A 16,447-nucleotide genomic window follows, 5' to 3' on the forward strand; every position below is an offset into this window, starting at 1 on the left:
CAACCCCCCACTTGTTTTCTTGAAAACAAGCAGCACTGATGATATGCTACTTCCATTTGCTCGACTTCACGCTTTCTATTCGCAGAGCTTAGAAGGCGTACAAATGAGATCTACTTTATTGACAGACAGTTAAATTAAAACTGTACAAGAAAAATAATCAAATTCAACATTGCTTTTAGTTAACATTTACAAATATGAAAAGGTTGAATTTAATATTCACATAGCATTGATTGACATGATGAATGATTTCTAGTAAAACATTAACAACAACAATAGGATGAGCTTTACAGCTATGTGTTACACTCTGCGGCAGTGGTGTCAAACTTATGGCCTGCGGACCAGAAACTGCACTCATTTTTCATAAGGGATTCAAGATAACCCATATTATTATCTTATGTCTTATTTTATAAATATATCTTATTATATTATCTTGCTGGAAATCGCAAGATAATAATCAGTAAATGGGAATTTTCAGAATATACTTGAAGCCGTTTTAACCAAAACAATGGGGTAGGCACAAAAGAAAAACAATCCGGCCCACTTGAGCTTATTCCAAATAGTTTGACACCCCTGCTCTTTGGTTTAACATGATACAGTAACTGCATTTATTCTTTGGTTTGTAACAACAGATAAAATTGAGCTTCGTTTCTAGCAGCAAAAGCCCACAAATTGCATCATTTTTTTTCGTTTCTACACAACATCCTCACCTCCACAAACTGTCATAGTAGGGCACTAAAATTTCAAATAACTTACTGTTGAATTCAACAAATCGTGGATTTGTGAAAAAAAAAATTCAGCGTGACACTACCCTCCATTATTACTTATTTCATGTGAAAGGAAAACTGCGCAAAACTTCATTGAGGAACCAAACTAAAATGAAACGACATGCATGTGCCAAATGAAATGTTGAATTCATTTTGATGACAGGGAAACGATTTGCTGTGTTGCTGATTTTACAGTGGTGCCTTGAGATTAATTTGAGTTTAATTCATTCTGTGACCACTCTGTGGAGTAAATATACATAAGACACAAACAAAGAAGTTCACGTTATCAAAGTGACTCAATTTGATGCAGTGATGTTAGTCACTTTTTGTAGAGGATAAAGAATGTATGCCTGGAACTATTGCTACCTTGTCTATAAACATAGCTAGCATAGCTCAACAGGTGCTATTAGTCAGCATGTCAATTGTGTTTTACATTGTATGTTAGCATTATGCTAGCAGTTGTTGGTAAACTTGAAGTGTGAGTGGCATTAAACTGCCGTGACACGTAAGTCAGGTCATTCGTATCTCAATGTGTACTGCACACATAAGAAGGGAAATATTTTAAGAGAACATTGGCAGTGACTTGTTTATTTTCCCAGAACTTTTGAATCCATACCCTCAATGGGATTCGCATGTGAGTCACGCTGTTGCTATTTTTACTTAACTCAACATTAAAAAAGGAATATATCCCGGGTTGTAGCAAATCCAGTCACAAAACGTGTCCATGTTCTCTCTCGTCGCTCTCTTGGAGAGTCTTTTGATTGATCAGTTTCTGCTTTCAAGGCCAGCATTTACTGAATGGCTGCTGGCGAACAATATATTTAGTGACAGGGAGGGGGCTTCAGTTCACATTGTTATTGCTGGGCCCTCGGCGTGCAACTAGTGTCCGCCGCCGCTTCGATTCTCACCGCTCGCCCAGTCGATGCAGATAAACGACAAACTCACAGTCATGAAGATGAATCCCAATGCGGCAAAGCATGCAGCCTGCAGGAGAAAAGCGTGCTGCATGAAAAGGGCAATACAACATTGTGTACAACGGCGATGAGCGCTACCTGAATTTTGGGTCTGGACAGAAAAGGTTCTTGCTCTGCAGGAACGATTCGTATGTAGAAGATTCCAGGCAGGATGAAGATGAGGCTGGGGGCCGACGTGGCTCCTGTGAAGAAATTAGGAGAGGCCATTCGGTGAGACCGCCAGGAGCCGAGGCGATAATAGCGCGCAAACACATACCGATGAGTCCGAAAATGTCACGGATGGAGGGCACGAAGATGACGAGCAGGTTGACCAAAATGAGGAGGAATATCGCAATGGCAATGTGTATGCCCCAGTGGAAAGGCTTGTCGGGGCACAAGATCTGAAGTATGGCCCTGCGGATCTACAATGGGAAGAAAGGAAAGACAATCATGAGACTGGTCGCACACACTTCACTGGGAAGAACGAGTCACTTTGCATTCAACCTAGCAACGGCCATCAGTGCCAAGCCTAACATTCAGGTGTCCGGGCTTTTGCTGAAACGTCCGTTTGTTTTTGGCTCGGATTGGAAACTGGCTGTGTTGATCGCAATGATTATTTTTGACTACATTGTTGATCCGCTTTTCAACGATATTTGACTGATTAATCGTTTGAATTTAAAAAATATCTCACTGGGAAGAGAACCACAGGCACAGTCAGTGTGACAGCCACGAGCACGGCCAGGCGCACACAAAGCATCAGCACGTCCAGGGGGTCCACACGGATGTAAGTGTGCAACAGTTCAGACTCCACAGCACCTAAAGAGAGAAACGAGGTTTGACACCTTGCCCGATTTTGACCCTGCTTCATCACACTGCAAAATGTGTATTCAGTTTGAAGGAGAACAACAATTCATTTAAACTTGTGCAATATTTAAGTCTTACCGTAGAAAGTGAGGTACCCAAAAAGTGCCGTCAGGAGGTACATGATGAACATGGCCAAGATGGAAATGTTGGCAACATTCTGCATACGCTTCTTGGTGGCACTAAAGACAAGACAACAGTCAATTATATTTTCCCCATTGATTTTGGTAAATTTATTTGGGCAAATAAATCATTAGTGATGTGATTAACGTGATGCTCAACTTAAGTCACGTAGGTGTCGCTATCACACGCTCAAAACTATTGCCAACTGTAAAAAAAAAAAAAAAACAAGACCAGCTCATTCCAGCCATGTCTCACAAGAAAATTAAATTGAAGGAGGTCTAAAAACTGAATGGAGGAACAAAAAGTGGAATAAAACAAAACCGGAGCAAACGAAAACTAGGGTTCCACTATACAAAGCATTACTTACTCTCGTAGCTCTGTGTAGATGGGCAGCACTTCGGGGTGGCAGACAAATGCGAAAGCCAAAATCGGGATGGTGTATGCAGTCTAAAAGCCAATCATGCCAAAGATTAGTGACCTAGTCTGGTCATCTGACCGGAAAATAAAAACTTGCAGTGACAACTGAAGGAGAGAGAGAGATAAGAAACGCAAGGTGGCCTCACCTGTGAGTTGATGGTGAATGGCTTGGCATCACAAAAGTCTTCCGCATCTTCTGTAATTGTGAAATTGTCAGCAATGAGGCTTGTGTTGTGCAGACTGTCCTCCAGTGGACAAGGGATGTTGAATTTCTTGTAGATCACCTGGAGGGAAATCAAATATAGGTCAAATGTGTCACATTTGGATTGCAAAGTCAATTGTTTTTCAATAGACTTACCGAAATGAGGAAAAACACCATGCAAGAAAGAGAGAAGCCGCTAGTATATCCCAGATAACCTAAAGTGGAACAACATGATGAAGATAAAATCTACATAAGGTTTCATACTACTGCAAGTGTTGACCACAATTGTAGAGGTGAGAAAGTTAACAAGGCAGGGGGTGGAAATGAGATGACAGGATGTAGAATCGTACCAAGTTGTTTCATGAGTGCAAGAGGAAGGATGATGGCAGCGCTAACAATGATGATCAAGTAGTTTCCATTCAAGAACCACTCGCTGAGACCATACAAAGAAAAATCAGTACACTAAATTATAAAGCTGGCATTGAAGTCAAGCGGCAATATTTGACACTCACCCTGTGTTTTCATGTTTGCCAAGAAAAGCCTGAATAACCAGCGGGAGCTCTGATTTGACAATGAAGAGATAGCTGGACATTGCTGAGAAAAAACAACAAAAATATTCTCAGTACAAGCTTCACTTTTCATAGCGAACGACGACAAATGATCCCATTTTACCTCCGATGTTGTGTATTGTGATGACGCTCCCTGCCAGAATTTTTCCCGGTGGACCAAAAGCTCTGTTCCCAAGCTGCTCGTATGCTCGGATGCCTAAAAAGATCCAAACCTTAGCAATGCAGCCACAATACCTTTCTTCCAAGGGTGACATACAGAGAGACACCAACCTCCAAAACCTTTGCAACATATTTAAAAAATCCCCCCAAAATCAACAGTATTGCGCATTAATAATAATAAAAACAGGTAGTCATCATATAATTAAACAAAATGTAAACAGTCTGTGCAACACGATTAATGCTTTAATCCCCATTAACATTGTACTCTTTCTGCTGTGTGCGCTTTGACCACTAGGGGGTAGTATAATTCAGACAAAAATATATATATATTTTTTTGTGATGTGTAAATATTGGAAAACGAGGAAGTGAGAAATGAGAGGGATTTTTTTTCTCTTTGCCTGCCTTGTCACTCAGTATAGAAAGTAAATATATTGTAAATGGAGTGGGATTCAGTTTTATCCATGATGACCAGTGCAATGCTCGCAAATTACACGGTCCTGATTAATTCTTAAATTCTGCCCCCCTCCTGTCAAGCATAATGTTGCACTAGTGATATGATCATAACTCCTCTTACCAACAACTCCAGCACTCCTCAGCAGTAAGTGGATTGAATATGCAGACAGAATGGCAATGAACACCAACAGAATTCTGAAAAATAAACAAAGCAAATGGTTAATTTTTTTATTAACATTCCGTGCAATATTCAGGTCAGACCAAACCTATTCATAACCTGGACTAAGATAAATAATTTCAAAATGATTCCCATCGTTAATGTGACCGATATAAATTGTACCACTCAGTTGAAAGAAAATCAGAGAGGACTGTTTTCAGAGTAAACCAAAATTACATTCAAGATCATACTAAATGGGGGTCAGCATATACCTATCACCATCTAAAAAGCCTATGATTAAGCTCAAATAAAGTTCTGAGCTTATCCTAAGCTTTTCCTGTCTGTTTTTTGTTTCTTTTTTTTTAGCAGAAACATTTTGTGCTACCAAGCCCCTTCACCTTAAGGCTCCAGAACCAGCTGCAGGAAAACGGCTCCAAAGCATGATGCCATACATTCTTGCGTTCAACCAACTGTGGCAAAATCTCTTAAACACGTGTGAAAATGTGTTATGGTAGTTCAAATCTTAACACTTAAATAGGAAAAAAAGATGGTACTTAAGATCAAGCGTCCTGCGCATCCCCACTAGATAAGTCCCCTTCCTTCCCTCCCTCCCTCCCTCCCTCCTCGACACAGGGATAGAACACGACTGCTCCACGCAAGCCTGTCTTGGATTTGATCACTGCAGGCTATATTTAACTTCTTAAATCTGGTTTAGGAAAGCGGTGTGCGTATGTGCGTGTGTGTCGATTATAGCTCATTGTTCAGTAAAATTGCTCGTGAGCACGCTCAAAGCTTTGTGTCATTGCGAATGTGAACATGGACCAATCACACGCAAATTACATTTCGATTAATTGCCCACTAATGGCCAATGTGCAGAGTAACAAATAATCAGGAGACATCAAATTGCTCATTTACTCACATAAAAAGGAGGATTCCAGTGTTGGACATGGCAAAGGCCAATCCCAGAATTCCGCTGCCCATTATGGCGTTACTGAGGTTGAAAATGGACATTCCGAATGAAGTCTTCCCTTCAAACTGCACCAGGAAAAAAGATAAGTGAATGGGCAACTTGTTAGAGGAACAGGATAAACAAGTGGGAGTGAGAGAGAAAAAAAAAAAAAACCTCACATCTGTGAAGTGTGTTTCTTTTTTAACACCAGCTTTATGTGGGAGAAATTCGTCATGTTCAGCCATGGCATCCAGCCCATCAAAGCTACAATGCAAATAAAGCACATGTTAAAAACTACACGTTGTAAGCAGACCCAAAAGCTTTTACGACCGTTATCAATGGGCTTGTTTGACCTTTTGCTTTGGTTGGAACTTCCTCTCTATGTCTTGAGTAAACTGTCATTCATCCGGATCAATCTAATCTAATGCGTACAAAGCAGTGGCATCCGGTTGCCTTGACTGATTCTCTTCTCCATTTTATTATTTTTCAACCAGGATTTTTAAAAATGTTATTCAGGGTATTAAAATTATTATAAAAATTACAACTTAACTTTCCATGCTTGTGGTGTTGCACAGTATTATTGGATTATTAAACACGTTTATAGATTTTTATTTTAATTTTAAATATAATTGGTCTCAATATGGTGGATTCATTTCTGTTCTGTTAAGGAATGATAACATATGGAACTATTGCTGCAATAACAACGTTATGATTCGCATATGTTTTTGGAAGTCATAATTTATTGAATGTGTGTTTTACTCAACGGCTAGATTACATTTATGTTGTAATTCGACATAGAGAATCTCTGTTGTCCTTGTGTGACACATTCACACCACAATAATCTTGACTACACTGTAAAAATTAAATTATCTGAATGGATCCGTTTGTTGAACTTTCGGTTGTGCAATTGTTGAAAAACAAGAATTGGGTGGGTTCAGATTTGTAAGTCAACTTGACTGGGAAGTTCACTTTACTAATATTACAGAAGGTGTCGAGTGGAGAGAGCTAATTAACTGGCTAATATTGCTTTTTTTTGCGGAGTTGGAACACCTGAACTGCAAAACAAGCTGAACGAGATCATTTTAATGGTTAATTTAGCTGGATAACTTCGCTTGTTGGCTTTTTTCACTTTTCAGTTATTAGCTACAAATTTTGCCATGACAAAAATGTGCCTTGCCAAAGATACCGTTGGGAAACACCAAGGAACAAACAAAATGAAAAAAGTGGGTTGACTTCATTATGACTTCCTGTATTTTGTGCATTTGTGTCTAGCCTATATAACTGTATGTATTTGTGTACATGATATAAAATGTCAGTATGATTATTCAGATAACCAATCTTAGCGTCTTTTTAGGATACAAATAGTCTTTTAGAAATAGGACCGTCCAGCATCATGTGACCAGAAAGGCCAGAAAGGCTTCATTATCCAGACTGGTGTGGTCACATTTGGTCGAGGCCTTCCCCACCCGTGTCCGCAAATATTTTTCTTCCTCTTAGTAGCAAGTAAATATTGTGGTTTGATCTTATTTTATGCTGTAAATGCTCAGGGTTTTTTGACAAAATAAAAATTGTCGTATCATTCATTTCTAAATCTCACCTTTCTTCTCGACCGTGTCCGTTCATTTTCTGAAGCTCCATTCTGCTACAGTGTAAAGGTGACTGATTCAATCCTCTTCAAGCTGTAATTGGAAGACATTTCATTTAGAACGCTTCCTGTCAACCCGTATAGATTGTAGCCCTTATACTCTTAAAAGCTGTAACGAAGCAAGAATTTCACTTCAACATACCTCATGATTTGCATAATTAGTGAGAAAAACATTAGGTTAAGCTTAAAATGCTGCCTTTTCGAAATAGCCTGGAGATAGATTTTATTTAAACACATCCACAAGAAGTTGCAAACATAGCTGCCGAAAATCCAGCACAGTTTTGCTCAAAGCTGTAAAATGTGAATATCCCGAGAAGGATATGGAGGTGATTTTGTTGAGTTGACACTTTTGTTTTGGTCTCAGTACAACAGTTCTGTTTTACCCAAAGCACATCCAGGAGATGCAGTAGGCTTTCCCCCGCATTTAGTTGTGTTTTTTCTAGCAGAAGCCTTCAGGTTTTGTGCTTACACTATTTCAAACTGTTCATAACTCCTTCCGCCTTGTTTAATTATCAGCTAAAGAAATACAGCCTAAAATGCACAATGGTGCCTCCTGTAGGGCTCTACGAGAAAGAAGAAAAAAATGCCAAGAGAAGACTAATTTGGGCTTATTTTGGGACATTTCTGCAGCAAGTGTGTGCTGACACCCAAATGAGTTTGAATGTGATTGGTTAAATGTGAACACAGCCACACGTCCACTTATGAAGTGTGCACACTTGTGAAACTTTATTACTTCAGTTATTTTTACTTCTTCTTTCAAAAAGACCTTTTCTCACTTGAGTTATCCAAGTAAAAAGTATAGAAATAATTTAGCTGGGTCTGACTTTTTATGTAAAGAGAACCTGGCATTTGAATAGAGGTGTGCAGTGAAATTATTTAGCTTGGTCTCACTTTTTATCTCAGGAATACTGAACAGAGGCGTGCTGACTTTTTCTCAGCAAATCAATACCGACAGAGTTAAACAACTGGCATCTAATGCACACGAGAAACACCAAAAACAATGTGACTTGAATTGAGCAGTCTTGTGCTGCCAATGAGGTGACACGGGGTCAAATGAAAAATTTGGTGCGAGGACCGAAGAGTGTAGTTCTGCTTTGCGCTCATTCCACCGGGTCATGAGATACTACCCCTTTCCCACAGGTCACCCACACACCCTTGGGATTCTCGCATGTGACCCCGAAAGAGGCACTGATACAACACTGTGTGACATTCCACAGACTTTTTTTCTCCTCCGGTCCCACACTGGTCGTACAGGAGGACTGCTGACGTAGAAGGAGCCTTGAAGCGGGCCAGAGAACTGAAAGGCTTCTTGTGTGAATGCTGGAATTTTAGCTGTTCAAATGTGTTACAGCCTCTTTGTTTGACAAGTGCTATTACACAATTTACGAGAACGCACTGATGAGTGAAATGTATCCAGGTTTCGGCTAAGCGGAATCTTGGAAAGTCTTGTTGATTTTAAACTTCTTTCTCCATGTTAGGTTTCTAAGCTCCTGGTACATTTTAATTTACAAACTTCTATTATCTTTAGCTGTTTTTTAGGCTACATGACGTCATTTCCAAACAGCATGTCACGTGACCCACGAATGCAGCCTTAAAACTGGTTTTTGTTTCGATTGCGACAGGCTTGTTTCTTATTATTACTTTTTAAAATATATATTTAGAAACTGAGAAGACGTAACCACACTGCCAGTAGGTGTCAAATATAGAGATGATATGAATTAGGTTTCTGGTTAATGTATCGACATTTGTAAACATGCCATTGAGCCGGCGGTATCGTAGAAATGTATATTTGTTCAAATTTGTTGCATGGGCAATTCATCTGTCCAAATTCGCCATGGCTTATGCGGTCCATGGAGGCGGAGCTTCCAAGACTGCAAAGGACTCATTTGAATTTGGACTGACTTGACACAAGTAGAGTCCCGCCGTTAAAAGTTACACGCATTCAATCACAGTCACAGATACACTACTGTACAACGTGGGAATGTCAAACCCAAGAGGACAAAAATAATACATGCAGCTCATTTGCATATTGTATTGGGATTATACGTAAAGCGGGAGGAAAATATACATGGTTGCTAATTTGCAGATTTATTCTATCACAAGTTACTTTTCATATGTCTTCTCCAGTCAGTGTTTTGTCAATTAGTGGTGTTATGAAGAGTTCAAATGCTGAGTTTAAGTTTTGGACAAGGCTGAAGGCATATCTGGAACCATTTTGATGGCATCAATCTACCCTGCAGTTCAAGCGGGATGACATATAATCACAATTTTTGGAAAGACTAACTCTTGGTCAAGAGACAAACCAAAGTGTGTGTGTGTGTCTGTGTGTGTGTTTGCGTGAAGGGGTTCAACAATGAGGGTATCATTGTCATCTGAGGAGGATGCCTTATCATCAGATGCATGTGTTCCTTCCGTGGTTAAATAAATGTGACAGCAGCTCCTTTCTCAGAAGTAATTTTCAGCAGAAAAAGAGCAAGCGGCAAGATTGAGAGTTGGTCAGATGACATGCGGATGATCAGTATTTCTCACACGACTACAGTTATGATTGAGTGGGTGAATAATAGATTGTTATACTGACCTCAATTTAGTCCCCCAAAACACAGACCAAAAGTGTGTAAGGTAACAACACTCATGTGAACAAGGACATTAAAAACATTGGCAAATTTACCCAGCTGTCCTTATTACCGTATTTTGCGCCCTATTAGGCGCACCGGGTTATAAGGCGCACCTTCAATGAATGGCCCATTTTAAAACTTTGTCCATATATAAGGCGCACCGGACTATAAGGCGCATAAAATAGAAGCTTTACTGCAACAAACTGAGGTTGACTAGGGTTGCGGTATGCACCCACTAGCCAATAACCAACGAGCCCTCTGTAAACAATCGCGTTTCTCAAACGATCTCCTATAAAATGATTGGAACTGACAAAAGTTCGATCTAACGCATTGGTACTACTTACCTATGTTTCCCTTCCATATCGCTCTGTAGATTTACTCGAAACATTAACAGAGCAGCCTATTTTGACATGAAATAGCCTCGCGCGTATAGCAGCTATCGTTATAGCATTAGCCATCTGCAATTTCCTATGAGCCTCAGCTCGCAATCTCCCATGAGCCTCAGCAAAGTGTAAACAATCGCGTTTCTCAAACGATCTCCTATAAAATGATCGGAACTGACTAAAGTTCGATCTAACGCATTGGTACTACTTACTTATGTTTCCCTTCCATATCGATCCGTAGATTTACTCGAAACATTAACGGAGCAGCCTATTTTGAAATGAAATAGCCTCGCGGGTACAACAGCTATTCGGTGACGCCCCCTGACTACAGTTACCGTAATGTTGGGAAGCGATGCGACCTTGTAATTTTTGATAAAAATGTAGGTTTTTAGGTGCGCGTTATAGGGCGGAAAATACGGTAATTTAGGAAAAGTTGTGTAGTATAACACCGCCAAAAAGTGGACGTGTGGCATTAATTTAAAGATGTTATATCGTTGCATAGCGTCAAATTCACCTCAGAGATAAGATTAACAAGGTTAAAAAGTGAAAAATATTCCATTTTTTTTCACATTATTTAAAAATTTCCAATTCAATGACGCATCAAATTGTCTACATATGAACAATTGGAAATTGAAATCAATTTTTCTGTGTCCAGCATCGCTTCTAGTACCACATGGTGCTGTCTGATGCAAGAGCGGCTCACTATTGACAGTTACTGCCTCCACTCCCTTCTTTAAAATGTACAACAGACACTTCTCTCACAGGAAGACACTCACCTAGTTGTCAAACAGCACGGCTTGCCTTCTCTCCACACAAAAATAATGTCCTGGTAGTACACTAAAAAGAATCAGTATGCTCCTTCTCTCTGTTCTCACAGTTTTGGTGAGTATAATTACAATTGCTTTACTCCCTCCAGAGCTCCTCAGTAGTGGTGGGAGGAGAAAGTAGAGAGATTATCGGCTGGGGAGGGAACGAGGGGGAAGGGGAACACCCAGAGTTAACCCTTTGCTCAACCACAGGTAGTGTAGGATCCAAGCCGGTGCTTTCACTGGGAAGCAGCCACAACAGTGTGAAACTGCAAAAAAGCAATTGGCTGAAGTTTGCAGAGGGTCGCTTTCAACAAGTCAGTCAAGGAGCAGGTGGAGACACATTCCTATGCCATTAGTGCTTATGCAAGCCGAGAGGAGTGGCAAAGCGGGTGTCACCTGAGGTGGGCTTTGTCGCAGGATGAGTGGATCCTCACGGAGCCTGGAAGTGATGCTATATTGGTTAAGTAGATAAGGTAGATAAGTGCTTTCTTAAGGCTACCAGCATGTGATTGCGCTTACGAGTGGAAACAGTGTGCGAGTTATCATGTAAGTCCCTGGCAAGACACGGAAGGAGGGATGGTAGAATTTATAGACCAGTGATTGTAAACCATTGTTTAGGGGGCAGTCAGAGATCATCGGGTGTAGCTATTCAATTTCACTGGTCCCCAGAATTGTTCGTTTAATACAAATAATGTATCTTTGTCCATCTACCTATGCCAGCAACGTATAGTGACAAGCAGAATAATAAAAAGCTCTGAAAGGTGAATTTAGAGATTTAAGTGTGTCTTTTTGAAGGCTGTTTGAAATACTTGGCTTTTTTTAAAATTATTATTATCCGAATTCTTCGTGGTGTGCCGAATTTTCGATTGTTTATAATTTAAAATATATGGCTACTTAAAAACTGGGCCTCCAACTGTCAACATTTAACTTACAGAGCAAGTCACGGCATGCACACATTTCCAAGTCAATTGAAACAAGCTACTCATGTTTGTGTATGTACTCTGTGACATTTATGTCCTGTGACATTTTTCCAAGGCCCCCAGTACATCAGGAAAAATCATCCAGACATGAAAAGCATGATGACTATTCATTTGACGTCTTGGCAGTGAGATTTCAGTTGACTGATAAGGTTTTACATGGGAGTTCTGTTTGCACACCCAGGAACCGCCCATTTTCTTTATCTTAGCATGCCACTATTCCTTTAGTGGAACTTGCTCTTCCACAATATGCAAATCATTCATATAATTACGCTTAAATTGCCTCAATGAATCCCACTCTTACCATATTTTCAAGCAACATAATGTTTTGCCTTGTATAGTCAAAATAATTGGTAACAATCTCAAATCTGCTGCAGCATATAAAAGTCTCATCTTGTGTGACGGCACATTGGACATCAGCTACTAACTAAATAACTTAATAGAGAGTCAGATGACTAGTATTTTTCTAGGCGAGACAGTTTTTAAACTGACAACTGGGATGTCATTATTTTCAAGTGGCAATATGGCCGCCCACTAAGATGGCTAAAAACAGGTGGATTCTGCGTTTGTTTAATTCATATTCCACAAATGAAATTTTCATCAGAACATTGTGTTTCGACTACTTGGGCTGCACAGAACATTTTGTTTAAAGAATATTTGGGGTTGACCTGATGACAGCATATATTTGACTTTTGTCCAAATATTGAGTTAAGGCCCATAGGCTTTTTTCTAGATTTAGCCTCTGGGCAAACTGAAATACGACTATAGTTCATTGTTACTGTGACATATGAACAGACACAAGGTAGCAAGAATATTTTTATATGTACATTTTAAAGCTGTATGAGTGTGTTTGGTGAGTGATATTGGCGTCAGCAAATCAAAGTGTTGATCAAGGTCATGAGTTAACGGAAATGAAATAACTAAAACTAATATTGGACCTGAATTGTTATGAAACACAATTTTATTCAAACGATTAAAATAAATTTCACAGTAGACACATGGTGAAACATTAGGAAAATGTTGTCTTTTTTGGAGCGTCATTTGCCCCTGTCAACCCATGCAAAGAAATTGCAGCGTGCTTCTGGGTTGGAAACATGCCCTTGAGGGCGGGCGCATACAAAGAACTGGCGGCCTACGTTGGGCCCCTCCTTCCTGACAGTGCGCAACACGCAGGGCTCACCGTGAACCTTGCAGGTGGGCGCCGGGGGCGGGCCGTGAAGGACGGACTTCCAAAACCCCAAAGATGCTTCTTTGTTGTCATGTGGATTGTATGTCTGTTCACCTTGTGTCATCTTGTTTTGCGTGGCGCTGTGAAGCTGTGGCGTGTTCTCAACTGGGCACGCTTTGAGGGAATTGTGTGAAGAACCAAGTGCTTTTCCATTTTGGGGTTTAAAAAAGGCAAGAAGGCTGCCCTGTGGTTTTGAAGAAGTCTTAGCAGTTTTGGCCTTTTTGCTCGTCTGACAGGCAGACTCTGTCCTCAGGATTCTCTTGGTGCCCGTGACATTTAGATTCTCCCTCCTTTCGGCTTCTTCCTGCGATCCGGGCAGCGCTTCCTTCGACTCAGTCTGACATGGATTTTGGTCCACCTTAACCAGAAAGCGTGAGAGTTTCTGCTGCTTGCCGGCAAACTCTGGGAGGTAGCAGGTAGCGAGAGGGGGCGGCTTGGAGTTGGACAGCAGAGCGCACCGGAGACCCCCCCACACGGGACAATGATCCGAGCCCTCGACCTCCGGCATGATGTCCGCTGCCACAAACTGCTCCTTGGCAAGCTGATAGTCAGCAAAGATGTAGTCGATGCGCGTGCCGTAGTTGGTGCGGCGAGCCCCCGTGAGAGTGGACCAGCACGTGAAGGCGCCAGCGCGAGTGGGGTGGAAATGGCGAAACGTGTCGACAAACTTGCCATCATGGGAGAAATCTGCTGACGACGACGCTTTGTTGTCCCTCAAAAAGCCGTTCAGCCATTTCCTGCCAGGATTGTCCTCAAAGTCATCCTGAGGAATGAGAGGAACAGTGAATTCAATGCAACTAATTTCACTAAAAGCAGTAGTTTGGAAGATACTAAACAATACATTTTAAAAAAGAGGCTGCAACCGGTTTAAGTTTACAATTAAATTAAAACATGGATTCAAAATTACCAAGCGGCTTAGCCTTAGCAATTCAAAAATTAGCTTAAGGCTCTCAAACGATGGAAAACACAGTGACTTAGTCAGTTGCTCTAAGTATTATACTGACCCCCAATGGCCAACTCGTGCATGCCAAAAGGAGCCGCAACAAAGTGATCATGATGCACAAATAGGTGAATATTTTACATTATGTTATGTCATTATTGTGTTTATAATTTACAACACTATTACAGTGCTATTGAAGTAAAACATAATTTGTTGGATTTTTTTGAGAGGGTGGAACGGATTAATGTAATTTACATTCATTTCGATTGGGAAAATTTATTTGAGATGCAAGCGTTTTGAGTGACAAGTGTAGTCACGGATCATAGTGATTGACAACTCTGGTCCTGGTCCTCAAGGGTACAGTACTTACAATTTCATTTGGGTCACAGTGGTCTATTGGTCGATGCGAGGTGTTTACATCTCCTAAAAGGATTACAGAGCTAGGAAAGAAAAAGAACTCAAATGAGAACTGTGGAATTAGTGCCCATTTAAGCCAACGAATGCAAGGAGCCCTCTCACCTCCCGTTCTTCAGTATAGCCTCAGCTCGAGCCTGAAGCAGCTTGTAAAACTGCAGTTTGAACTGTTTTCGCTCTGGCTTTTCTGGGTCCGCTCGCGGACAGTAAACATTTATCACAGTAACAGTTAGGATTTTGTCCAAATGTCTGTCGGAATAAACAAAAACAGAGAATAGACAAACAACAGTAAATAGTGCAGTCATATTTAAAACATCTTGTCGGTGCAATCGAGTTCATGTTCTTACTGGACTCTGTGTTGCGTGATAACGGCTCGACCTTCGTTGTCCAAAAGCTGGAGCTCCTCATCTGTAAACTCGGACTGGTTACCATAACAACCAACAGCTCCCGCATGATTGGTCAAAAGACCAGTGAGGCCCTCCTCAGCAGCAAATGGTGTGGCACTGTCCTTACAATAAGTGGCGACACCTATACACAGTGAGTACAATGTGACATCAAGAAAGACTGGCAGACCTTCTCTGTGACATTGCAGGGGTTGTCCATCATATAAGGCAAGTATTCAGTTACTCGAATTGCTGGCAAGAATGAAAGACACACACCAAAAAAAACAAGACAACGTAAGGATAACAAACCTGAGTAGCCACTGCGTCCTCGACTGAAGCTGAAAAAGGAATTATACCCATCAACGATGGCAGTCCTTGCATCGAGCAGGTCTCCTGTGAGCAATTCGAGAGAGAATTAAAATCACACAAAGTTTATTGGATAATTTTAATAAGTCCGCGTGTTCTCTAAGTACTTGTCACTTTGGTCTCCTGCACGCATATGATATCCGCGTCCAGTGAATCGAGCGCCTTTTTGATTCCACTTCCGAACGTCCGTATACCATTAATATTCCAAGTGACTAACTTCATTTTGAAAAAGAAAAAAAAGAAGTAAATATGCACCACACTCAGGTACTGGAAGTTATGGTTGTAATAGTGCACTGTTTTCGTGCAGACCCGGAAGTACAGAAAAATTCGCGGGTGCACAAACGGAAGTGTATTTGGACGCTGTCACGTGTTAAATAAAAAAGTTTAATTATTCCTTAATTTTATCTGTATAAAATAGACCCTGTAAATCTATATAAAGTGAGAAAGATATCGGCACTACAGACCTGTACTAGACAGACTATATATAGATTTCGCCTTGGCCATGTTCATACGTAAACGCCGTCGCCATATTACATGTGGTAAAGTGACGCGAGTTTTCTGCCTGGAGGCAGTGGCGGTCGAATTTCAAAACCCGCGAGACTACTAGAATTAGAAAAGACCAACTACGTATACATCTCATACAACGAAAAATAAATGCATGTTAATATTGGAATATGCATACATGCACATGAATAATCAATTCAATTCCCTTTTTCCGATCTTTATGGATGGATGGATGGATGGATGGATGGATGGATGGATGGATGGATGGATGGATGGATGGATTAAAAAAAAAACATTACAGATGTCTGAAGTTCAGTTCCGAAGATTCACAAGTGAATTACGGAATTCTACATCAGGATTGTGCATCTCCAGTTTGACACCGGAGCAATTTTTATTCCGATTGTTTCCAGATACCTACAAGAACGAGACGTCTGGGGGTGAATTTAAAGACTAGATTTCTGCTATGACTCGTCAGAGTCCAATTGGAGATGTAATTATCCATAATTCTCACGGCAAAATTTTGCAGAATGGTGGATTGCAATGAATAATTCCATACAAATGAATGACAAAAGTATC

At 40.6% G+C, this 16,447-nt stretch overlaps 2 protein-coding genes across 2 annotated transcripts; both read right to left on the reverse strand.

The window, feature by feature from the left end:
* Nucleotides 1–98: 98 nt before the first annotated feature.
* On the reverse strand, nucleotides 99–11,212 carry LOC133150347 (sodium-coupled neutral amino acid transporter 3-like). The gene is made up of 16 exons (XM_061272827.1): nucleotides 11,027–11,212; nucleotides 7,205–7,286; nucleotides 5,787–5,871; nucleotides 5,578–5,693; nucleotides 4,623–4,696; nucleotides 3,993–4,085; nucleotides 3,833–3,914; nucleotides 3,671–3,753; nucleotides 3,477–3,535; nucleotides 3,265–3,402; nucleotides 3,069–3,148; nucleotides 2,660–2,760; nucleotides 2,409–2,533; nucleotides 1,995–2,139; nucleotides 1,817–1,920; nucleotides 99–1,748 (listed from the first exon to the last, which is right to left on the reverse strand). Exons 2-16 carry the CDS (start codon nucleotides 7,243–7,245, stop codon nucleotides 1,644–1,646), a joined length of 1,431 nt encoding a protein of 476 aa, XP_061128811.1. The 5' UTR covers nucleotides 7,246–7,286; nucleotides 11,027–11,212; the 3' UTR covers nucleotides 99–1,643.
* A 1,767-nt stretch (nucleotides 11,213–12,979) lies between these two features.
* apex2 (APEX nuclease (apurinic/apyrimidinic endonuclease) 2) lies at nucleotides 12,980–15,718 on the reverse strand. The gene is made up of 6 exons (XM_061272823.1): nucleotides 15,475–15,718; nucleotides 15,311–15,394; nucleotides 14,966–15,146; nucleotides 14,724–14,867; nucleotides 14,575–14,644; nucleotides 12,980–14,027 (listed from the first exon to the last, which is right to left on the reverse strand). The coding sequence occupies exons 1-6, from the start codon at nucleotides 15,587–15,589 to the stop codon at nucleotides 13,074–13,076; spliced, it is 1,548 nt and encodes a 515-aa protein (XP_061128807.1). The 5' UTR covers nucleotides 15,590–15,718; the 3' UTR covers nucleotides 12,980–13,073.
* Nucleotides 15,719–16,447: the final 729 nt, after the last annotated feature.

The sequence above is a fragment of the Syngnathus typhle genome, linkage group LG2 (assembly GCF_033458585.1).
Source record: "Syngnathus typhle isolate RoL2023-S1 ecotype Sweden linkage group LG2, RoL_Styp_1.0, whole genome shotgun sequence".
Classification (NCBI taxonomy): domain Eukaryota; kingdom Metazoa; phylum Chordata; class Actinopteri; order Syngnathiformes; family Syngnathidae; genus Syngnathus; species Syngnathus typhle.